The sequence below is a fragment of the Pipistrellus kuhlii genome, unplaced genomic scaffold (assembly GCF_014108245.1).
Source record: "Pipistrellus kuhlii isolate mPipKuh1 unplaced genomic scaffold, mPipKuh1.p scaffold_m20_p_15, whole genome shotgun sequence".
NCBI lineage: Eukaryota > Metazoa > Chordata > Mammalia > Chiroptera > Vespertilionidae > Pipistrellus > Pipistrellus kuhlii.
This window is the reverse complement of record NW_023425460.1, coordinates 40721864-40747425: the sequence shown is the minus strand read 5'-3', so window position 1 is coordinate 40747425 and position 25562 is coordinate 40721864. Positions and strand designations below refer to the sequence as shown.

At 42.8% G+C, this 25562-nt stretch overlaps 1 protein-coding gene, 1 long non-coding RNA gene and 1 other non-coding gene across 4 annotated transcripts in view; 1 reads left to right on the top strand and 2 right to left on the bottom strand.

Moving 5' to 3' along the window:
* FHIP2A (FHF complex subunit HOOK interacting protein 2A) overlaps window positions 1–15990 on the bottom strand; it is a 24529-nt gene extending 8539 nt beyond the window's left edge. For both annotated transcript variants that reach the window (XR_006741727.1, XM_036439159.2), the window contains exons 1-7: window positions 15763–15990; window positions 9391–9469; window positions 5626–5795; window positions 3907–4011; window positions 3331–3453; window positions 1548–1841; window positions 1170–1366 (exon numbers count right to left, since the gene is read on the bottom strand). Coding sequence is in view for 1 of the 2 variants with exons in the window: in XM_036439159.2 (XP_036295052.1) it covers window positions 1170–1366; window positions 1548–1841; window positions 3331–3453; window positions 3907–4011; window positions 5626–5795; window positions 9391–9469; window positions 15763–15807 (1013 nt within the window). In the remaining variant the exon portion in view is untranslated. The remainder of the gene's footprint in view (window positions 1–1169; window positions 1367–1547; window positions 1842–3330; window positions 3454–3906; window positions 4012–5625; window positions 5796–9390; window positions 9470–15762) is intronic.
* On the top strand, window positions 14465–25562 carry LOC123652397. The gene is made up of 3 exons (XR_006741728.1): window positions 14465–15335; window positions 22465–22525; window positions 24761–25562. It is a non-coding gene; the product is annotated as an uncharacterized LOC123652397 (long non-coding RNA).
* LOC118719657 lies at window positions 17984–18140 on the bottom strand. The gene has a single exon (XR_004988218.1). It is a non-coding gene; the product is annotated as a small nucleolar RNA SNORA62/SNORA6 family (small nucleolar RNA).

Genomic DNA, 25562 nt, shown 5'->3' with positions numbered 1-25562 from the left:
TCAGCCCCTCAGACTTCTGCCATGAACTTGACCAAGTAACAGGAATGAAGAGTGGGAGAACTTCGGCGCTGGGAGAAAGAAGAAGGAAGGTGATGGAGGATCTGCATAAGGAAATGACTGGCCTGCTCCTCTTCCTGCCTCAACATGCAAGACAGAGGAGTTAACAAGTGGGTCTGACTGGCAGATGTCGGCAGAATACAGAGTGGAAAAAAAACAAGTAAAAACCAAGAAGGGTAAAAAATATACAGAAAAACAGTAACAGGTTATTATGTCAAAATATTACCCTGTTTGCCCAGCCGACGTGGCTCAGTGGTTGAGCATTGACTCATGAACCAGGAGGTCGCCCTTCCTCTCTGAAGTCAATAAAAATATATTTTAAAAAAATATCCTGCCTTTAGATGGTGGGATTATGAGTGATTTTATTTATGCTGCTTTATACTTTTTAATAACTTATAAATGTTCCACAATAATCATAGTTTCCTGTGATAGTCAAAGAGGAGCCCTAAAAGATGTGTAGAAGAGGTGAGAGAAGGAGGTAGGAGGAGAGATCCTACATAAGGAGGCCATGAACCACACAAGACTGCCCCAGGGCCTGCGGAATTTACTCATAAAAAAGATTACCTTATTTTTAGGATCTGTTAAAAACAGATAAAGTTATTGATCTTAATGAATGTAATTAAGGTCTTGATTGATCACTGTAACGGACAGAGACAAAGTAGCTTCCCTCTAACAGCGGGACTATTCCCATACCATTTATTTCCACTAATTAATAACCAATTCAAAACAAGCCTCACAAAATAATCCCATTTAATGCTCACAGCAATGTTACATTTTTTCAAAATGAAAGATTCCTATTATTGCCCAATGGAAATGGGTTTGAAAGTATAGATGTGAGAAGTCGCTTTTATGTTTTTGTTTTTAAATATATTTTATTGATTTTTTTACAGAGAGGAAGGGAATGGATAGAGAGTTAGAAACATGGATGAGAGAGAAACTCTCAGCTGCCTCTTGCACACTTCCTACTGGGGATGTGCCCGCAACCGAGGTACATGCCCTTGACCGGAACTGAACCTGGGACCCTTCAGTCCGCAGGCGGAAGCTCTATCCACTGAGCCAAATCAGTTTGGGTGGGAAGTCGCTTTTATGGAAACACAAGTGGTGGTTCTTACCCCCAGTTGATTGCTTCCACAGTTTCAATGTCTAAGGGGTCCACCGTCGGAGGCAGGGCCCTGTACAGGGCGGCCAATCTGTCGGTCAGGAGTTCGCACAGGCAGGTGCTCTGCGTGAGGCACTTGGCGGCCTTGGGCTCCGGCAAACTCGCTAACAACATGAGGCCCTCGCAGGCCTTCACGGCTATCCGGCCGTCCTGCAGGGAAAACACACTCTTTTCAACTCCCAAGTTAGATATCCGACGAGCAGTGTGAAAAAAAATTTAACTTTAAAGGATTTAATGCTTTACTCTAAGATTTTTTTTTTCCTTCCTATTTTAAGTGCATATAACTGTGATCACATTAGGAGGGAATGTTATAGGGATAATGACAACTCACAGGGCTTCTGGTAAGATTTAACAAAGAATTCACGAGGTTGTAATCCTGGCTGGGGCGGACGACTGTGGCCTCCGGCAGGGAAGCCACGCTGAGGTTGTCCAGGCTGGCGGACAGGTCGTCCGTCTGCGGAGGGGGCTCCTCGTCCAACTCGGTGTGCTCCGGCCCGGCCGCGCCAGGCATCTGCTCCGGCCGGCAGGGCTGTCCCGTGTCTGTGGACAAGGAATCTGGGCCTTTCAACGTGTCTTCTGCAGCGACACTGGCGGCTCCTTTGGAAGCCAACGATTTGGACTTATTCTGAAAGGGAGGAGAGATGCTGTGAGTGTCACATCAAAAGCCGTCTAAAACAGGTGTCACGCCTGAATGGATTTTACTATCATTAACATTGTGTCTAGCCAGCAGAGCAACAGATAGAAGTGTTTTGATAAATGAACATGCTCAGACTTGAATAAAATGCGTTTTAGGTATTTTAAACCTTGCAGAGGCATTTCAGATATGCTTTACACTCTCTACAACAAGCATGTCAAACTCAAAGGCTAATAGGCCAAACAAACAAAGTTTAAGTATGTGGGCCGCAAAAAACAAAAAGCTTCAATTTTCATAGAAACGTCGGTTTATTTTGATAGAGACATGCTGAATACAAAGGGCCAGAATAAATGAGTCATCGTTAACATAAAATAACAGAACATTTTAATAAAAATTAGCCGAGACCAGTTTGGCTCAATGGATAGAGTGTCGGCTTGGGGACTGAAGGGACCCGGGTTCGATTCCGGTCAAGGGCATGTACCTTGGTTGCGGGCATATCTCCAGTAGGGGGTGTGCAAGAGGCAGCTGATCGATGACTCTCTCTCATCGATGTTTCTAGCTCTCTATCTCTCTCCCTTCCTCTCTGTACAAAATCAATAAAATATATTTTTTTAAAAAAATTAATCTTTTCTTGAACATAAGCATAACTCACATAAGCCTAATTTTCTTGTTCTCCGAAAGCTAAATATTTCCTGTTGCGCACACCAAACAAGAAAGTACAAGATAATGATGAGGCAATCAGCTGCTAAAATATTCGCTGCTGGTACTATAGGAGAGAAACGGTGCGTGTAAGGCACATAAGAGAAATGAATGCAACACATAGTAATCAGTCATTAGTGAACATTGTAGTTCGTTATTAATAATTATGTATAATAGGATATTGTAAAAATTAAGTTAAAATTTTTTATTAAGATGTTTCTTACACATCGTTATATTGGCTGGGCTGCAAAAATATTCATTGTGGGCCGCATGCGGCCCGAGGGCCACGAGTTTGACATGCTTGCTCTTCAAAATGTCTCACTGACCATAAGCAGTGACCACTGTTAGTGATGACTATTTGACCATTACTGTATCTGAATATTAGTCTTACCTTCACCGCCAGCCTATAAACTCCTTTAAGCAAAGGCAGTTTCTAGCTCATTTACCATAGGTGTTTAACCCACAGTAGATGCATATGTTAGATGGTATAAATTGAATATTGGTTAGATTTCAGGGGACCTTTTAGTAGTCGCAAAGTACTTTTGTGACTGTCTATACTTACAGGTAATAAAGCTGTATTTCTCTAAAGATTCCTTCATTCAACCTGTGTTAATTAAACAGACCTCATGCATTGTGCCGGGCACTAGACAGAGAAGCCGTGGGCACCCAAAGGTGAACAGACAGAGCCCTGGTCCTCAGAAGCTGACTGACCCACATGAGAAAGTCAAATGCATAGAAAAGCGCTAACACAGGCATGCTTTGTAGAGTGATGATACTGTACCTCCAGAAAAAAATTAACCAAATAGGGATCTTCCTTCAGCTTTGCACACACAATACAGAGAAACTGAATTTCTTCATTTTCCGTCGGTGTTGCAAGGACTTCACCACAGAGTCGAATTAATTTCTGTCAAGAATGTTTTTTTAAAATGTTTAAAGTTAGCTTATTTTTCACAAGTATGTACATAAGCATCCATACACCTTGTGGATATTTAAAGTTTTCAAATAATGCAAACAGCCTGCATTATTCAGAAAGGACACTATTTACAATCACCGACATCAAAACAAGTTTACTAGTAATACATTTTTCAAATGCATTATCCCCCCCCAAAAATGAATGAGGTAGATAAAAAATTCCTTGAGATGTCATAGAAATATAATAAAGACATGAAGTAGATTTAATACCATGTCATACAGTAGATTTAATACCATGTCATACAGAAAGCCCAAGTACTTGCTAATTTGCCTGTAATTTTTAGGATAACTTCCTGTATTATTTGGACTCTTAGGAAATTACACACAATTATTTCTATACCCAAAGCAACCAAACCAAATCACTGTGTGTGGCGGGGACACACACCTGCACGGGCCTGTGCACGTTGATGTGCGGAAGCAGCGGCTGCTTGATTCTGCCCAGGAGTTTGGTGTAGAAGCCCAGCACCTGCTGCTTCATTCCTGGAGGACACTGAGCACAGGAGGGAAGGAAAGGGACAGAGAATACAAACACGCTTACTCAGATGCTTACAGTATAGGAGAGACAATGCATTCGAACACATTCCAACCTCAAGTCAGTGCAATTAGCCAGGATAAAATGCTCAATTATTAATGCCTGGTATCCTGGAAATAAAATGACATCTGGGACCAGAACATAGCAGATGGGACCAGAGGCTGATGTAATTATAGACACCATGGTGACAGTACGCTGTTGAGACCCGAGCGTGGTTTGGGTGACGTCGGCCTGTTTTTATCCTAAATGCTAAGGTTACATGAAATGATGATTATACAATACTTATCTCTTTGGCAAAGTAAAGCCAGAATGATGTTACTTACGCTAATGGCAGGTAATCAATAACTGACCATCATATAAGTGCAGGAGTAAATAAAGCCTAACACATATATGTAAATAAAAGGATTTAGGGTATACACTTCTGTGATCTAGGCCAACAACACAGTTTTAAATTAGTCGCAAAGTTATTTAAATTATTATTATAGGCAATTAATATTTAGAAAAGAACCACAGTTGTTTTAAATATTTGCTTAAAAGTAGGTAAACATGATTACTCACATTGTGAATTAAGACAGTATGAATTAATGTGATGTGTTCTATAATTAACCTGCTTATACTGCCTCAAAATTAAAATACAGTCACAGAATGTGTAGCATTTCTAAAGCATCATCACAGACATGCTATCCAGAAATAATGTAAATTATGTTAAGCACAATATTTTTTAAGATAGCAAATACCTTACATTATTCCGATAAACCACTACTAGTTATAATTTCCTATATCAAAATATATTTAGTAGTACAACTACTAAAATTTACTCAAAAAATTTTACTCAAAAATCAATTAATATTTATTCAACTTAGACATTGACAGAACAGAAACATAGATTTTTTGAGTTGAGGCTGTTTGATATCACTTCCTTGTTTTAACAGAAGAGGAAGATTAACCAGCAAGATTTGCTGAAGGGAAGGCTGCAATATATTAGTGACAAAGCCAGGCCTCCTAACCTGAGCCCCAAGTTCTTCCCCTCCCCTCACTACCTTTATAAGTTATTTGAAAGTTTTGGAGCACAGAATATTATTTATAGAATACTAGCTTCATAAAGATTTCGCAAGACTCATTAGGCCTAAAAACTTGAACGGTCTCCACTTACTAGGAGAGTTAATGTCAGAATAATCAGTGACAGTCTCTTTCAGGATTATGAAACAGAATTCCTATTTCTGTTTTTATATAATTCCTAATATTTGTACCCCAGCTTTCACTGGGTTCCTTCTCACTTCCTTTGTTTCTGAGCAAATGTACTTGAGTTTATTTTCATGAACGTTTGCACTGGGATTCCAGGCTGCCTAACTACCAAGTGTTGTCTAGAGCATTTGGGAGTTTTGCTATCTCTATGGAAAGTCGTGTTCATATAGGATGCACGGTTTTCATTTTTGTACAACAATGACTTAAGTCCTGCCATGCTTACTGCATGCCTCTATAATTAAATTTAGTACTTGGCAGCTTCTTTATTTCTAAGACGAGAATACATGTATTTCGTGCCTAAGGACATGATGTGGGTTAGAAACTTACGTCAGCTTTCCCTAAGGTATATAATGTTTCCAGGATCTTGTGGTGAAGCAAGTATTCCATACATGGCCCCGTCTCTCCAGATTCTCGTTCCTTTTCTTCTTGTACCAATATATCTAACATCTGTTCCAGATGAGAGGGAATATTTGTATCTGTCACTGGGGCTTTGTCATCTAAACGATAAAAAAACGTTCGTCAAACAACCCAACATTTTTAAACTGGGTGTTTAAACTAAATAATTTACTGAATATCAAACTGCATATTTTTAAACTGCAATTTTACACTAAAATACTCTCTATATTTCCCTATCCCTATTCAAACAGAAAAATCTGAACTACAATACACACTTAAATGAGATTTATACTCACAGTATAATTATCTTTGCCAGAATGTAGATGATGCTTTTACCATTTTTTAAAAATTGATTTTTAGAAAGAGAGAGAAACACTGATGTGAAAGGGAAACATCAATTGGCTGAGGATGGAACCAAATTCTGGGCACATGCCCTGACTGGGAATCAAACCCACAACCTTTTGGTATATGAGATAGCTCTCCAACCAACTAAGCCACGCAGGCTAGGCGCTTTTGCCCTCTTATTAGAAAACTGAATCAGCCCAGCCAATGTGGTCCAATGGTTGAGCGTTCACTCATAAACCAGGAGGTCAAGGTTCAATTCCTGGTCATGCCCAAGTTACGGGCTCGATCCTCAGTAGGGGATAAACAGGAGGCAGCCTATCGATGATTCTTTCTCATCACTGATGTTTCTGTTTCTTGGACTTTGGGAACTTCTGTCTGTTAATAAGAAGAAGGCCTTTAGTCTCCTCGTGCTTTCATAGACAGAGATGAATTAGGGGCATGTGGGTCTGACTTCCCAATGCTAAGAAGTCATTCAGTGGCAATCAAAACAGAACCTATCCTCCCTATATGTTCTAGGTTATTAAGCTTAATGTTAAGGCCAACCTGTTTCTATATAAAGATACTTAAAATTCAGACCATCTACCTGGCTAATGGGGAAAAAAATTTTTTTAATTACAAGTGCATACAAAATTTTTATGTTTATATGCATTTTTCCTGATCTGTTCCCATTTTCCTCCAAATGGCTCTTATTTCTACATTATTATGCATGAAAATTAACTTATAGAATATATAGAGGCAAAAGTAGGTATACAGTTGTTCGTATGAAAAATGAAATAGCAAATGATACAAGAATAATTTTCGGACCATAAGACGCACTTTTTTCCCCCCAGAAGTGGGGGGGAAAAGTCCCTGCGTCTTATGGTCCAAATATAGCCTACACATATACTTTAAAAAAAAAGTTTTTTTTACTTGCCCGGCTCTGTGTGGTCTCTGTGTGATTGCCCGGCTCTAAAATGGTTCTAAATGCTGCTGTTTACTTTACAGGGTTGATTACATGTGTTTATGACTGTGATGTTGGGTTTTAATGCACATAAAATATTTTAGGACACTATTTGTTTCAGAATCTTTTTTTCTTCATTTCCCTTCTCTAAAAACTGGTGCGTCTTATGGTCCAGTGCGTCTTATGGTCCGAAAAATATGGTATTTCATAGACTCACAATGGTAAACCTACTTTTGCTTCACCCTGTGTATAGTCTGATTTTTATTCATTGCACAAATATAAAGATGTTTTTTTGTTTTAAGGCACATCTCCCATAACCCTATCATTTTTTCATGTTTCCTTTCAGTGAAATGACATGTGCCCAGTCTGTATATTCACTAGTGTTTACCTATCATTCCTCAAGGGAGCCCAGTGCCCTGGAGCAATGCTACTGTGCTCCCTGCTTCAGAAGTTGCCACACTACCCACAGGGCAGATCCAGCCTTGCCATCTATTTTGATGAATAAAGTTGTATTAGAACAAGGGAATGTTTACTCTCTCACACGTTACAATAGCTGGTTTGCATTACAACAACAGAACTGAGTAGTTACAAAGAGACCAAATGGCCTCCATCTGGCCCTTTCCAGGAAAAGTTTGCCTGGCCTTGACCTAACTGTTCCCGTTCCCCACATTCACTCTGCATATTCATTGAGAAAAAAATGGAAACCAGAAGGTGACTTCTGAAGACTCCCCACACGACATCTACCCGCTTCCTGCACTTACACCCAGATGTTCTGCTCTCTACCTTATTTTTATGGAGAAACTGTCCACAACCTATTTAGTGCTAAGCCTCTGCTTGGGCACTAGGCACTAGTTCCCTCCCTCCACCCCCCTCCCCTTGCCTACATTGCTCAGAAATGATCTCATCGGACTACTATACTCACCTTTCCCTCTCTACTAGATCATTCCATTAAATTATCATTTGCACACTTTCCACCCTAAAGCATCCTTGCCTCCTCTGACACTACACCTCCCTCCAGCTGCTGCTCCATTTCTCAGCTCCCCTTTACACCAACCCTCCCCGCAGCAGCACAACCTCTTGGTTTCTTGTTCTCATCCTCCTAATCCCTAGAAATCGAGGCCAAGGACTCAGTTCCTGAACATCTTCTCTCTTCTATCTATCCTTACTCCCTAGATAATAAGCTCATCTGGTCTCAGGGCTCTCAGTTTCATATCCCTCTAAGTTTAGTTAGATCTCTACCCTGAATGCCTATTTCCAGTTGTCTGCTTGACACATCCAACTATATAGATCTATATTATAGATCATGAGCATCTCCAACTAAATATGTTGAAAATTCTCTTTCAAACCTGCTCTTCCTGCAGTCTCCTCATTCTCTATTTTTCCAGTTTAACTACCTAAACCAAAGCTCTGGAGACATGCTCGCCTTTTATTCTCTCATGCCCAATATCCAATTCTTTAAAACATACCCAGAATACCATCACTTCTTATCACCTTCCACCATCACCTCTCAAACCACTGCGATAGTTCCCTAATTGTTCTACCCCTGGGGGCCACTGACCTCTGCAGCCCTTAGATCTAAATTTTCACAGGAGCCAAAGGGACCCAGTCACCTCTGCTCAAAACGCTCCAATGGCTGCCCACCTAAGTAGAAGCCAAAGCCCTTGGGGTGGCTTACAAAGTCCTGTGTGAACCCCTGCCCTCCAGCTGTGATGTCATATCCTACCAACTTTCTCCTCCTTCCCTCTGGCCACACTGGCTAACTCATAGTTCCAGGAATTGTCCTCCATGCAAGCACAGGCCGCCTGTTCCAGCCTCAGGGCCCGTGCACTCCTCCTCTTCCGGCAACTTCTCCTCCTTGGTCCCCCCTACCCCACCCCTCAGCTCCTACTAGCTTCCTCTCTCCCTCAGACTTCAGCTCAGACCAGGCATGGGGCCATGGGGCTTTCTCTGACCTACAATGGCCACCTTCCAGCCCCAGCACACACTCTGCTTCCTCAGCCTGCTCCACGTGCCCCTGAACACCTTCCATCGGACACACTGGAGATATCTATTTGTTGTTTGCTTTCCCCCCAATCAGTATATTAATTTGGTTATGGATTTTGTCTTTTTGATGGTTCTATCCTCCAGTGCCTGGGAAAATGCCTACCCAGAGTAGGTGCTCACTAGGTGTGTGTGTGTGTGTGTGTGTGTGTGTGTGTGTGTGTTTTAAACAAATCTAAAAGAGCAATTAAAAGTAAATTGCTTACAAATTTACTTCAGAGGTTTTAAGACCAAAATTATAGCCCTTCCCCAAACCTACAAGTATTTCAAATGTGTGTATTTTAAATATAAAATAACTGAAGCCGAGTCTGAAACATATTTTCGTATTCCACACATTTTTCTGTGTAATCAGCAGTAGCATGGTTTCTTACCCGAAGTCTCGATGTAGTAATGGGTGATTGCCTTCCAGTGGTAAACGAAATCTTCTTGTAAAGGAAGCGAGGGTGCTAGCTGCACAAACACACACACAAAGACCACAGTTAAGAAAGTGGCATTCAAGTTCCCCACAAGTACAATTCTGTATTTGTCTACCAATCATGCAAACGCAACATACAAATAAGGGGTTAGCTTCTACTTGCTCCCATTTGCCAGATAGCAAAGAGAAGCAAAATGAGTCAAATCCAAGAAGGTGAAAATGATTTCTTAAGAAAGAGGACACACGTTTACCAACATTATTATTAAACTACAGGATTATTTTGTTCCCTTCCCCTGAAACTAGTAACTGCATATGAATTCAAAAGCTAACAGTGTTCAGTGAAAACACACAATATTCTATTACTCAAGTATCAGTAAAAGTCCCTTATCAGTCACCGGGCATCTTTGTACCCTGGACTTTGACACCAGAACAATAAAACGCTGCTATATAATTAGTGACACGTCACCACTACTGCAACATGTACCAAAGTCAACCCATACTCAGATTACAACTGTTCCCACTCTCAGCGGCAGGCACATGTACATCTTTTCTTTAAGCCTAGAATAGGCAGGGCGTATTTTTCAGCAAAATAACTACGTGAACAAGACACGATCTATTTTAAGTCCACAAAGTCAAAAATGTTTTACATTTTAGCTTTGACATTTACTCCAGAGGTTTTAAGACCAAAATGACAGCCCTTCCTCAAACCTACAAGTATTTCCAACGTGTGTTAGGAAAGATTTGGTGGCTCTGGCCGGTTTTATTCAGTGGTTGGAGCACTGGCCTGGGGACCAAAGGGTCATGGGTTCGATTTCCGATTTCCGGCGAAGGACACGTATCTCAGTTGCAGGGTTGATCTCTGACCCTGGTCAGGGCGCATGTGGGAGGGAACCAGTTATGTGTGTCTCTCACATGAATGTTTCTTTCTCTCCACTCCTTCTCCCTCCCTTCCACTCTCACTGAAGATCAATGGAAAAATATCCTCGGGTGAGGAGTAACCAAAACAAGACTTGGTGCACCTTCAACATTTTCCTTTGAGGGGGGGAATGGGGGAGAGAGAAAGAACCCTCTAGTATCATCAACAAATTTTTATCAGAAAGGGCAGAGTTGGCCCAGCTCACTTAGGAACAAATAGGTTTCTATTCTGGTAACCTTACTCTGCAGGGTACTATACTTCATCTAGACAGACGACCTAAGAGGTCATGTTACTCCTGCCCTTTTACGTGTTCCCTTTTGATTTCTTGGTGTCCCCAGCAGAGAACTCAAAGTTCGAAACCCTGTGACAACAACTTCCAAACTATTGGGCAATTATAGTCTCTGGTTCCAGTCCAGGAGGTGAAATGTGTTCAGGGAGAAAGGCCTGAGAAGGGCTCAGCACTCATCACCATCTTCCTGCTGCTGGCTCGCCCCTCCTTGCCCATTCTCAGCCTCTGGATAACCCTGGGCTAAGAGAACACAAGTACTCGTCTCATTTTCAAATAGAATTTTATGAAAACATTTTAAACACTCTAAAACCTTTAACCAAGTGAAAACCTTTGGGAGTACTGTACTTCAAGAACATGGAGAGAGAAATTACTTGTGGGAGGTTGAGGGGGGAAATAGAAAAATAAGAATGAAGGTGTTCATTTGGAAACAATCTTCCTGAAATTTCTAGGTTTTTTTTTAAAAAAAAATAGGTTTTAATCAGCTTGTTTGGGGAATCTTTTTCAAAACATAAAATTTCTCTTGTTTTTATAGACTTTTTTTTTTTTTTAATATACCGGCTTTACATATAGTTAAATGTATTAACAATCAGGACAAACTCAAATGAAATTTGGCATTTCAAGAAATGTATTTAGTTTCTTAAGTATAAGTGTGTGATTTGTTAAATTTTGCTGCAGAACCTCCTGAATATATAAGATCACAGCATCCTTGTTCCAAATTACGTTACCCATGGGACTTAACTCTATTTCCAGGGTAAGCCACTAGATCCGAGGCCTTACACCATTTTTGTCAGGACCTTTGTCATTACAAATTCAAAGGATGATGTCTTTGCTTACATATAAAATATCCCTCTCCTAGGAGTTTGATTTAAAGAAAAAATACTATTTAAGCTGCTGGCGAAACAGTTCTAAATTGCTAATAACTTAGTTTAGTAACAATCTAGTTCAAACATGAATAAATTTCCTGATTTATGTAAAACTTCCTAGTGAACTTGCCTCTTCCATTACTAATTCTCACATGCAAATTACCTGCTTTATCATTGCATAAAAACATGTATGCTCTGGGTACAAACAACAAAAAGGGAAGAGATGTGTGAATCAGCGTGAGGGGATTCTAATCTCAGTTAACTTGAACAATACAGAGATTCAATTCTTAAAAATTCATGCAATCCATACCTCAAAGTAAATTGACATAAGTGCCTAACTTACCCACAGCTTTCTCTGGGAAACCTTGTCAACTTTCTGTGTAGAATATAGTCCTTTCCACCCATGCTGTGAAACCCCCTACCACCTGCCCCGTCTCTCCTAGTCCTCACCCCACCTCTTTCATTGTTGAATTATCCATCTTCTCCACGAGTCTGTAAACTCTACAAAGGCTGGGAATGTGTCATCTTTTTCTTCGCTGAATCCCCAGTTCCCAACTCAGCGATGGCATTTAGGAACCATCCGATGACATCTACTGAGCGACTGTATGAATGGCACAGCAGTTGCCACATTTAATAGGTAGTTATGTGCCAGGAGATGTGCTACAAAGCTTGAACTTACTGTGTGTGGTCTTAAAATTTCACAATAAAAGCCTTCTTTTCCAAAACAAAACTCCTATTAAGACCCAAAGCCAGGTAACTGACTTGCCCAAGGAAACACTGCTTGTAACGAGAAACCCGGACTATCTGTCTTCAACATGCCTACTGCACAGAGGACCTACACTGATGGTCCACGAGAATTGGTGTCCTCAAAGCCACACCTGCATGCCGTCGCACGTGTATCATGAACGCTCCGTGCCCAGATCTTTTCAAATGCTGCTCCTTCACCTCAACTTCTCTAATGCCCTTCCTTTGGTCTCCGCCTCCCAAGTCCAGCTCCAGCCTCATGTCCTCCAGAGAGCCTTTCCCAGCTACTCCAATCCCAAGTGCCTGCTCCCTTCCTCCCGTGGAACTCATGGGCTGAACAGCCATCCAAATAATAATAATAATAATAATAATAATAATAATAATGTTTAACATTTGCTGAGCACCTACTATGTGCCAGGCACTGCACTAAGCACTTCAGGTACATGATCTCATTTAAATTTCCACCACAATTCTGAGAGATAGGGACTGGAACCCTGTTCTGTCTGGCTTTGAGGGCGAAGCCTCAGTCTTGTGTTTATACTTTAACTGCCTGTGTATTCATTTGTTTTGTCTCCCAAATGAGACTGTAAACATAGTGGGCAAGGACAGGGATAATACATCTGTGTCTCTTACGTGGGGCGCTCATTGAACACTTGCTGGACGACCCAAAAGTGAAGTTAGAAACCGCTTGTTGGAAAAGAACGCATGTCAGAAAGCAGGACGTTCTGTTCGTCTTGAGGTTTTCATTCCCAGGGCAAAGTCCTTTTTCAAAGGAAGAGCTGGCCCCCCAAAATCAAGATGAACTCTTCACTGTAATTTCCAATCAATCAAAGATGACTTCAATTGAACTAATTCGTTAAAAATGAATAAGACTTTCTTCCCTCACTGCCCTTTCTCCTCTTGGAATAAGTCTGCCCTCAAAGGATGGAACTGGCTGGAAGTTAAAAGATACCAGTCCCTGGCAGATTACCCAGCACAGACGAGGTCCTCCACAATACTGACTTATGCTAATTGGGAGGTATTTTATTTATTACCCTTTGGGGAATTTGTACTGAAATGATCCAGGCCAGCTTCAGAACAAGAGAGGCCTGATTTCAGATCTGTGACATGGGGCAACTTACAAACAGATTCGTTTCGTAACTCCTACTGGCCAACCCTTTCTATCCTGAAGAGGGACTGTCATTTTTAAAACGAGAGGCAAGAATGACAAGTTATGTTTTGGATCAAGGTGTGAATTTCTCTCCTGAACTCAAATCGCACTCTATCAGCTTAATTACACATTTTCAAATACTAACCTCTGAAACTATCTTAGTGTTTTGCTTTTTTCCTTGTAAGTAGTTAACAGGAAGTGAAGGGAAACCATTACATCTACCTTTAAATCGCACTTAAATGAATAAGTATCTGGTCATCCCTAAAATAACAAACCACTTGAAGGCTGATCCGATGGGATAAAGAAACCTAAATGTAATAACACCAAATGGGAAAACATTACTCATGCGATGACAGGCTGAGAAAGGTCGTGTCCGAGTTTGCATGCAAGATTAGCTCCTGTCTCTGTACAATCCTGATAATTATATTAATTGTGATACTGTATCGGAAAGTACTAATTGAGCATACCAACGAAAAGGAATACAGAGAAAAGCTAATGAAAAGAAGCGAGGAGCAGGAAGATGAGCTTACAGAAAGCCACGCTGAGCAAATAACTGGAACGTAATAAATGGAAACCAATCTGGGGCTAGGAAAAAGTACTCCTCAAGTGCCACCCAGATGGCTCACTTATCATGAGGCGTGAGTTCATGCCCAAGAGATATGTTAGAAGGAAAAAAAACAGTGTGTCAACATTTGTTCATGAGTTTTCCCCTCCTGGCCAGGCAACCTGGGGACTATGGCAGCTGAAAACATCAACTCGAAGCCACTAAAAACCATGTTCCTAAATTCAGCATGGCAGTTTTGAGGTGAACATAATCTAACTTTCTCACTAACCTCAGCAGAGTAGAGAATCTGGATGTTACAGAACCCGCGTCAGACGATCTACATGGGTAATTTGACAGATGCTTACATACACAATTACGAAAAGATAACGAGGCCCTAAAACACAGGCCTCGGGGACAACACGAGTCTTTCCTGGGAGAGCAGGCAAGCCATCCTTTTCTAAGAACTTATTTCTATAGGTCTGAGCCTCTCAGGGAAAGGATATAAATAATGTTCTACATTTTTATTCTCGATGCTCTCAATATGAAACCATTCAGTGTTGAAAAGTGACTGTTGTTAAGGAATCATGTAAAAAAAGTAAATGTCACAAAATTTAATCTAATTCTTTTAACATAAAGAGGCTGCAGACTGTGTATACTAAGGGACACCCCTCCCCCACGTGTCACCCAGCTCTTCATTCACAAGCACTTCCTTTCTTGATTTGATACACACACGCTTTCCCAAGAACCTGTAGTAACGCTAAAATGACCCAAAAAAACATTTCCCACCTGTCACTTGAAATAATTGTACCCAACTGTTTCCATGACTGGGTTTTTTAAAATCTGTTATTTTTATCGCCTGGCAATAAAAACTGTCCTAGTGTGATTGTTTTCGTTTAAAATAAAAGTCGTGTGTCTTTTCATGGGCTCTGCCTCCCAATCTGAACACAAAAAAGAGAATGACATTTTTTTAAAAATCAGCAAAGTAACAGTTCTTTCTCAGGATGCACTTTCCCATTCGGGCAGCCCTCCCAGAGGCAAGGAAAGCAACTCGGAGGAAGCCACTAGGCCCCTGGGTCTCCCACCAGCCGCCCCGACACACCGGTGCGGGCCTGCGGGGACCTGTGAACGGTGCGCGTCTACGCGGGGGTCCCAGGGCCTCGGAGGCCAGCACAATGGCAGGATGATGGACGCAGGGCGTCCAGGAAGAGGAGGCAGGAGAGGAAACAGATGGCGGGGCCCGGGCTGCGAACCCCACTGCGAGTCCCTCCAAGTGTCACAGCCCGGGTGTCACAGCCATCACCCCGTCCCCCCGGCCGGGCCTGCGCGCATAGAGCCAGCGGCCGGGGCCATGGCACGGGGTCGGGTGGGCTGCGTCCTCGCCGGAGTCGCCCCAAGGTAGGCGCGCACCTTCCTGCTCCCCTGCTCCCCCCCAAACAAAACAAAACAAAACAAAACAAAAACCCTGACCCAGCCCTGTGGGGCCGTTTCTTTTGTCTGGCTCCAGGCTGACGACTTTCTGCCGGGAAGCTAACGGTCACGGCAGGGGGGGGGGGGGGGCCCGCCAGGTGCTCCCCGGCTCCCCGTCCCCCATCAGGGAATCGGAGACACCCCCTCCCCGGCGGCAGGCCCGGTCCCCCCGGGCACCCCCCGACCACCCCGCTGCCGGGGGGGACGAGCCCCCGCCGGGCCCGGCAGGACGGGGACCTCCGGAGGGGACCTGCCCGGAGCCAGGCCCAGGCCCCGGCGGCCCGGCCTCGCCCTGGGGAGCCGGGCCGCGGCGCCGGGCCGGGCAGGGAGCTAGGCCGCCGGGGCCTGGCCTTACCGCCTCCACGGCGTGCTGCAGGATGGACGTGAACTTGGAGAACATCCTGTCCCGGGACTGCAGCAGCCGCTCCCGGGACGACCGGGAGAGCTCCTCGATGCGCCGCCGCCGGCCCTGCTGCGGCTGCCGGGGCCGCTCCAGAGTGGAGGCCGGTGGGCGCCGAGGCCGAGCGGGAGCCGGGGGCCGGGGGGCGGCGGGCGGCGGGCGGCGGGGCCCCGGGGGCGAAGGCGGCGGGCGGCGCGGGGACGTGGCGGGCAGGGCGGTCCGGCGATCGGGCCCGCGGCGCTCCGGCGGCGGCTCCGGCGGCGGCGGCGGGGACACGGTGGCAGCCCCGCCGGCCCGGTTCCTTCCGCCCGCAGTGCCCCGCGCGGCCTGCAGGGGGCGCCGGCGCGGCCGGGAAGCGGGGCCAGGCCTGCCCCGCAGGGCGCCGGGGCGGAGCGGCCGCGGCCGGGGTGGGTGGGAGCCGGGCCCCGCGCTGCAGCCGCCGCCGGCCCCGGGCTTCCGGGCGCCGCGGACCCCCTCGGTGCACAGGGTCGAACCCGCAGCCAGCCTCCCGGTTGTGTTGCGGGTGGAAATCACACGCCGATGTTGTAGGGAAGAGTGGCCTTATTCGTATGTGGCAGGCTGGGCTCGTCTTTTTTTTTTTTTTGAGTCATGAATATTAAAACCATTTTTATGATTTCAATTTCCTAGTCCAGGTTTTTTTATTTTTATTTGATAAACAATCTTTTCATCCATTTATTGGCCACTAATTTTTCTACTGTGAGTTGTTCGTTTTCTTAATTTGGGGAAAATGTATTATTCAATTGCAGTTTACATTCAATATTGTTTTGTATTAGTTTCACATCTAAAGCATGGGTTCGTCTTTGAAGGGCAGCGTTGGAAGAACCGTATGAAAAAGCACCGTGTTCTTAAGACAAAGCGCACCCTGGATTTAAATGCTAGACACGAGAACAAATCAGCTGACACTGGTGAAATGGCTTTGCAAACTGTAAAATACATTCCTAGGACTAATTATTCAGCATTAAAATAGGAAGCCCCGCCCAGCCAGCCTGGCTCAGTGGCTGAGGATTGATCTTATGAGCTAGGAGGTTACAGGGTACATTGCCTGGGATGCGGGCTCCATCTCCAGTGTAGGCAATGAGCCCTTCTCATCATTGATGTTTCTCCCTCTCTCCTGCCTTCCTCTCTGAAATCAATAAAAAATAAATATATTCATTTAAATAAATAATAAAATAGGAAGCCCCAAACGGACCAATGGTGAGATGGGTCAGTTCATATGTTTCCTGGGTTATGCTCGGGCGCAATGAACTCGGTACAGCATTTTCTGTGCCGGATGACACTGGAAAGAATCGGAAGGGATTCTAGGAAAGGCAGGGCACAGATACTCGGAGCTACAGTGTAAGCAATGGGGCAGAGGCTTCTTAAAATACAATGCCACTGTGCGCACAAAGCGGGTTGATACCAACCATGAAAAATGTTCATTCATATCCTGGAGAACTTGGTGTTTGTTTTTGCTAGCGCTGGTGTTTTATCCAAAGGACCACTAGGTCCTTGATAAGATGATGAGGGCGGTGTAGGTGTTGCACAGCCAGTGATGAAAACACGTCCTGGCCGTTGAACCAGAAAAGGCAGAGAAGGCAGAGAAGGCAGCCAGCAGTGCAGCGCGGTTAAGAGAGACTCGGGAGCTAAGGAGCCTAAGTTGAAATCCCAGCTCTGCCCCTCACTGTAGAAAGTAATGTTACCACCGTGTGCTTTAGTTTCCTCATCTCCAAAATCCGAGAGGTCCGACCAGCATGGCTCAGGGGTTGAGCCTTGACCTCTGATCTAGGAGGTCACGGTTGGAGTCCATGTCAGGACACATGCCCGGGTTGTGGGCACCATCCCCAGTGTGGGGCCTTCAGGAGGCAGCTGGTCAATGATTTTCTCTCATTATTGATGTTTCTACAATATCTCTCTTTTCCTCTCCCTTCCTCTCTGAAATCAATAATAAAAAAAAAGTATATATCAATACATTTTAAAAATAAAAATAGAGAGAATAGCACAAAGTTGTGTGGGACTTAATATGTAAAACAGTGCCCAGCCCATAGTAAGCAATACATAGGCACTTGGTATTATCATTATTATTATTATTGGCAGTGATAGTATTTGCAAGAAAAAAAATAGGGCCAGAAATCAAGCTTTAGGGAGAGGACTTTATTTATTTACATACACTTTTCACCCTTACAGCAAGGAGAGCTGCCAAATTCCACTCACTGGGCCAGGGATCCTCGTGGTGTCCGTGGAAAACTTGCCCCTTGCTTAGCGCACTACCTCCACTTGTGTGTGAGTCCATGGACCACCAGCGGCCTCAACACCATGCTCTAGCAATGTGCTGAAGGAGAGATCGTGGCTGGTCTTGTCTTCCTTTCTCCTCTGTTCATGTTGCTTGAATCCATGCACGGCAGGTAGATTTGGCCTTAATTTACGGGGTACTGGCCCCAGAATGCTGGGTCATGTTCTCTTGTTGGCTGAACGCTGACTGACATGCACGCCTACGCAGATTTTGGCTAATTGTGTCTGCTTCAGCCAACAGTCCATAATGGCTATTATTATTATTATCATTATTCACACAGGTTAAGATGGCTAGTCATATTATTAACCATACTTATTTTCCTGACCTAATTGTCCTACATTCATGTGGCATTTGGCATTTTCATCATGCCTCAGCACCACTAATTGTACAGGGAGGTCTGTGTAAGACGGGCTTCCTTAGAGTTGTTCCCATTTGATGATGCCTGTCGTTGTCTGTACACTTTATTATCAGCACAATAAAGTATATGTCCTACTCTAGATGAATAGCAATATTTAGGAAGATGATTCACCTGCCTCATATCTCGGTTCCAAGACATATGGTACAAGTTGGGCCAGAATTGTAATTGAGCAGATATCCTTGCCTCCTCGTCTCATCCTTGATGCCTGTGGCCCTGAGATTATCACCTGCCTTTTGCAAGGGCAGAAATGAGCCTACCTCAAGGAAATGGGATTTGAGAACGCATAACAGAGGCTTCCTTTAGCCTCCTAAACCCATATATGCGGTTGCCGGAAACTCCCCAATTAGAACTTTATTCCAGTGCCTTAAGCCAAATAAGAAATATAGTTGCTGCTAAAACTAAAATACTCTTCCGAGAGATTACAGACACATTAAACTCTATCCTTCATTACGCCTCAGGGTGAGTGTGAATGAATGTGTTAAGTTCTTCTCTGAATGAAGTTTAATCCGTGAGGACGCAGAAAAAAAAAATGCATAAAATTGAAAATTAGTTGGGATGGAGTTGAAAAAAAGAGACAGAAAAAGGAAATGGAGTTAGATGATGCCTAACTTCCGAAGTTTGGCAGACTTCTGGTGAAGTGTGTGGGTTGAATTTAGCCATATTCCGTCCCCAAATGCCATTAAAATTAAGGGGATTTCTCAAGGTATAAACCCAAGAGGGCTAATAAAGTCAGAGAGGAGAGGACAGCAATAAAATTCTGAGAATTGGGAAGTTTCTGTAAAGGAGGTGAATCCCAAGGCAGCAATTAAGAAAACCAAGAACCAAAGTAATGTATTCATACACCTATAAAATCTCTCAGGATCTGGTGGCAGTAGGTACCTCTGGAAGTGGAAATAATAGTGGGACACAAATAGCAGAATGAATTAGAAGTCTGTTTAGCCCCTTCCCCACTCCACCAGGTTCTTGGCTAACTGCCCCCTTCCCACCCTGGTAGAAGATTAGAGATTACCCTGACAACACAGAAGGTCCATATTGGGGGGTTGGGGTGGGGGTGATGGAGTGGAGGGAGAAGAGGATTAAGTGAAAAGTGAAAAAAACCTTGTAAATATTGAGATGCATGTCCTCCATCCTCATCCTCCTCTTGGCACAGAATACAGGCCTCAGACTGATCTCTGCAGGTGGAAGACAGGAAGAGTTCTCGCTAGAGAAGCTGACAGGCCATAGGAATAGACCTGAAGCTCCTGGCGAGGGAGCCCAGGATACTCTGCAGCGCAGCCCTCAGCGGGCAAGCTCTGTCCGCATGCTCAGAGCTGCAAACAGTTTTTTTTCAGGGATTTCTTAAATAGGGCCAGACAGCCTGGGGTCATCCACAATTCAAAGAAAGCTGGTAACATTAGTGATGGAGACCAAAAGAAAAAAAGAGACAGGACAAAAAAAGAAACTTGTAGGAAACACAGTTGCTTGCATTCAACAGATAGGGAGAGATGGAGAAGAAATCTTAAATAAGAAAAAAAAATAAAAAAGAAAAAAAACAACAACAATAAAAACACTATCACTAATATTTCCAGAGAGATAAAAGATACTGCATCAGTAAAACATGATTATTATGTTATTTTTTAAAGCACCATTTAGAGAGCATTTATAAATCAAGAATAATGGTAACAGAACTTTAAGAACAACACAAAAAAAAGATGAAAAGTAAACTTGAAAAAATTTCCCAAAGACTAGAGCAAAAATGATACAGAGATGAACACTTGGGGGGCGGTGTGTAAAAAAATAGAGGGGCCAGTCCAGCAGACCCAACATCTAAATAATTGAAGAGAGTAAAGAGAGGAAATCATTAAACTAATAATTTAATATAATTTTATAGATCTTAAAGGCATGAGTATCCAAATTCAGAGAGTGCATTAAATACCAGAACAATGACTGCAAACAGACTCACCCTAGTGGCCAGTGTTGTAAAATTTCAGAACACCGGGTTCAGAGAAAGATCCTATAAAACTTGTAATGAGGAGAGGAAAAAGAAAATGAATTCATACCAAGAATCAATAGTTATAATGAATTACACTTTTCAACAACAATAACGTGGGACGTGAGAAGGCATTGGGGCAAAGCCTTCCAAATTCAAAGGAAAAAAATTTTTCCATCTAGAATCCTATTGCTAAGGAACTGTCAATTCAGTGTGAAGGTATCAATAGAATAACTCGTGTCAGATGTGCCAAGTATTGAAAACTTTTCCTGCCTTGCACTCTTTCTAAGGAAGCGATCGGAAGTTGTGTTTCACCAAAACTCGGGGAGTAGGCCAAAGGAGAAAATGACGAGGGAACTAGATAACAGTGCCCACCACAGGACGGTGATGAAGGAAATGTCTAAGACACATGTGTCAAACACAAGGCCCGCGGGCCAAATCCGTCCCGCCAGGCCTTGCAATGTGGCCCGCACCGCGCTGTCATCACTGCACTCTGCTGCGTTTCCATCACAATGACAGTTTATGACTGTTCAGTAAACCATTCGGCCCGCGATTTAGGCTGGATTTTAGATTTTGGCCCCTTCTCTGATTGAGTTCGACACCCCTAGTCTAAGATAATGGTGAAGCAGAATCGCAGCATGACAACTATTCCTCAAGCTGGGATAGCAAGCAGGTCAGAAGAGATTTCCTCAAGAAGATGAAACTGAGAGAGGGAATAGCTCTGAGTTTGAGTAGCTCTACAGTAGAGGAGCAGAGCTTGATGTTGGCTTAGGGATAAATACAAAGAAAACAAGACAAAGAAGAAACCTAGATCATTATTATCACCCAGAAAAATAAAGTACTGTGCAGGAACACATGAGCATAGTATCCATGGCTCAACTGTAAATAGTGTTGACATAGCCATAATAATGTAAACACTGGTCTAATTAAAGTTGTGGAATTGCTCTATTGAGAAGATGAAAAGATGGATATGTGGTGGAGATGGAGAGAGGGGAGGGTGTATAAGAGAGAAAGCTAAGGCCCCTTTAATGGGAAAACATTAGATATTGCTTAAAACAGAGATATCAAGAAGTAGCAGGCATATTATTTAATGAAAGGAAGTAATAAAAGAGTCCACTCAAAGTGCGAAAAAAGGTTGCCTGTGTGGAGCAGGAAATGAGGAGTTTTGGAGAAAGAGCAGGGGCGTTCATAACAAACCTCGTAAAAGCTCTTGAATAAACAATATGCTGGTGTAACTGATATGCCCAAAGTTAGTTTGGCCAAGGGAGAAACTAGAGGCAAGAAACCATTTTTAGTACTTTCTACAGAAACTGGAAGATAATGCTTGTTTGTTGTTTTAAGCTACTAATTTGGAGGTAATTCATTAAGCAGCAATCTATACTATTATAATAAAAGGGTATTATGCTAATTAGACCAGACATCTTCCAGACAACCTTCTGGATGTCCTCTGGACAAAGCTACAGTGGTGGGGGCTGAGGCAGAGGCAATTAGGGGTGATCAGGCTGGCAGGGGCAAGCAGTTAGGGTGTGACTAAACAGTCAAGGGAGAGCAGTTAGGGGGTGACCAGGCTGGCAGGAGAGAATGTTAGGGGGGGCCACCAGACCGACAGGGGAGAGTGGTTAGAAGGTGATCAGAAGCAGTTAGGGGCAATTAGGCAAGCAGGCAGGTGAGCAGTTAGGAGCCAGCAGTCCCGGATTATGAGAGGGATCCCCTAGTGGAGAGGGTGCAGGCAGGGCTGAGGGACCTCCCACCCTCATGCACGAATTTCATGTACCAGGCCTTTAGTACATAAATAATACGGAGAGTTTTTGTAACTTGCTCAAAGTCGCTGGAGGCTGATTTCCAATGAGAGCAGAGGATTCCTGACTCAATGTTTTATTAGATCCATTGTATGCTGGTCCCTTGGACTTCTTTTGTCCTTGGACACACACCGATTCAGAAAGTGTTAATAACTACCTAAAAGTTCTGTTTTGTTTGTAGGCAAAATGAAATGAAAGTTGGGCCACTCTTCCTCATGGACTGCAGAATACGGTTCAATAAGGTAAAGATGTACTTTGACCTTGCCATGGCGTAATGCATAAGCATTTCTATCTTCCTGCCACAATTTCTGGAAGGATAGAGAGGACTGATTCAACTGTGTGCAATAGCTTGGTGATAAAACCAGAAATATAACTTCTACTTGACTTCTTTTAACCATTCCATAAGAATGACAGAGCAGTGGTCGGCAAACTCATTCGTCAACAGAGCCAAATATCAACAGTACAACAGTTGAAATTTCTTTTGAGAGAAAAAAAAAATTAAACTTAACGATATAGGTAGGTACATTGTTATTAACGTCATTAGGGTACGTGGTATTTTATGGAAGAGCCACACTCAAGGGGCCAAAGAGCCGCATGTGGCTCGCAAGCCGCTGTTTGCCAACCACTGACATAGAGTATGCAATGTTATTCAGTCATGTAAATGCTTCAAGAATTCTGACCTTCCTGTGCAGTGAATCAGAGACAGGACCTCGTGTCTGCATTTCTGTCTGCTGTCTCTAAATGGAATATTCAGAGAAGGGCAAATTGCCAAAAAGGCACTTTGTGGCTTCCATTTCCCTGCTGTAGAGTCTCCCATTTGGATGCACATGACTATTGTGTTAGCGTTTTGTGTGACCTGTGACTTACAGTTTGGGTCTCAGTTTTTAAAAATGTAATCATACAACATTCTTATTTTTTTCCTTCCTTAAGGATATAGCTAGAAAAGTAGGGGGGTGGGGTGGGAGTAGAAAATTGGGTTTGGGTTTCAGTAGAACATGTATAGTTTTAAAAGTTAATTTCAAGTGTTGTTGAGGCTCCATGAACTCGCACCAACTTTTAGATATATTTCCAATTATTCCTTATTACAGTCAGTAAGTTAATGTTCTACCGTTTCCCCGAAAATAAGACAGTGTCTTATATTAATTAATTTTTTCTCCCAAAGTTGCGCTAGGTCTTATTTTTAGGGGATGTCTTATCTTTCCATGCACTAGGTCTTATTTTCGGAGGATGTCTAATTTCGGGGAAACACGGTATCAAATATTCCCAGAATTAGGGGGATTCTTGGGTGTTTACATATTTTTTTCTCACTATCATTGAAAAAAAAATTTGCCAGCTATTCCCTAGTATCACTTATTTTCTTGAGAGTCATAGTAAGATAATTTTCACTCCCTTGACATTTTAGCATTTACACGCGCGCACACACACACACACACACACACATGCACGACCAACTTATACTACAAAAATATTGTTAACGGAACATAATTTTAAAGGGTAGGCTCTATATTTTATCTGGCAACCCTACCATTTTTTTAAACCTAATAACTTTTTTTTGGTTTACATTCAGTATTAGTTTCAGGTGTACAGCACAGCAGTTAGTCAATCATATACTTTACAAAGGGATCCCCCTGATATTTCCAGTACACACCTGGCACCATACACAATTACTGCAATATTATTGACTGTATTCCGTGTGCTGTCCTGTACATCCCATTATTTTCTAGCACAGTGCCACTCGGCTTTTCGTGCCACCTGTAGGTGGCAGTCTAGTCAAATAATTTCATGAGAGCTGCTTGGCAAATCCAAGTTTAATACTATATATTACGATAATCCTATCGTATTGTTTAATAAGGCTATTATTAAAATATTTCTAAGAATATTAATTTTTATATAAATGAAGTTTTCACAAAAGAGAGAGAGATTTTGAAGTTGCTAGAAATGAAATAGAATTCAGTCCTTATTCCACAACCTACCATCAAACAGATTCGAAGCCCCGTGTGGTCCAAATCCAGTAAGCTACAGTGCCTTTTATACTTTAACTAGAGGCCTGGTGCATGAAATTTGTGCAAGAGGCTCGGCCCTCATAGCCCCGGCTGCCTCTGCTGGTCCTTGCAGCCCAGCTTTGTCCAGAAGGTCATCTGGAAGGTTGTTCTGTTGTTCAGTCTAATTAGCATATTAGCTCTTTATTAGATAGGATGATATTTTGAGAATTCTTTAATTTTTCATGATAGAACTACATAAAAACAGGAACTCAATGATCATTTGTTCTCACATTCATGCATACTCCCCCCTGCCTATTCTGCTAAGAGGGCTTCTTATCACAGAGGTCTGTCTTCTTACAAAGCCAAGGACAGACATCCGTAAAGTTCAATAAGGTCCCTCAGCAACATATTCCTTTGTCAAATACTGTATTCTAGAGAAGAACAAGTATACGTTCTTTTGAATTTTAATGCAGTAGCCTTTATTTTTTTTAACAGAAAAGTTAAATCTCTTTCTGGTTGCTGCCGTTACTCCTTATCTTCTGAGCTGTGACCGTGTACTTAGCACTGCACAAAACCGGCACATCCCCTTTCCATGGCTCATGCTGTGAAACCACCGAAGCAGTAGGATCGATGAAGTCAGGAGTTTTGAAGGTAACACTTTTAGGTATTTTAGTTCACAGGTATCTTAATGTGTGTTGATGTATAAGCTATAAAACGGAGTGCAGGTTAAATATTTGAGAAATAAACGCTGCGCTAGGTGGCACTATTTGGTAATATGCTACTTAGGTTGAACTTGACTGGTTAATGATTTTCATACACTTTGCTGTATTCCAGTAATTGTTCTGCAAATAGAAAATCTATTAAGTATTTTATGAGTATTAAGGTAATTTATTCTTTGAATGAAAAAATTGAAAAATACCAAAAAAATTATCTATAATTCTGTTTAGCTATCTTACAAATGTGGTGTGTTTTTTGTTTGTTTTGTTTTGTTTTTCTCTCTGTGGTCCAGGAAGCTCTGAATAAGGCATACATTTTGGAGCCAAACAAACCTGGTTTCAAAATCCCCATGTAGCTCATGGGAAAAAATCTTTATTTCCTTAGTTCTGTTTTTTTAAATCTCAACTTCTGCCTCCAGCCATCATTCCTTTCTTTCAGAAAGCTGCGCATTGTCTTTCCTTTATGATCTTCATTGCACTCCTCCACCCACTGTAATCCGCCTTCTGTCCCCTTAGTCCAGAAATGACTCTTCTTCAAGTGGCTCATGCCCCGTTTGTTGCCAGATCCAGGGCCCACTCTC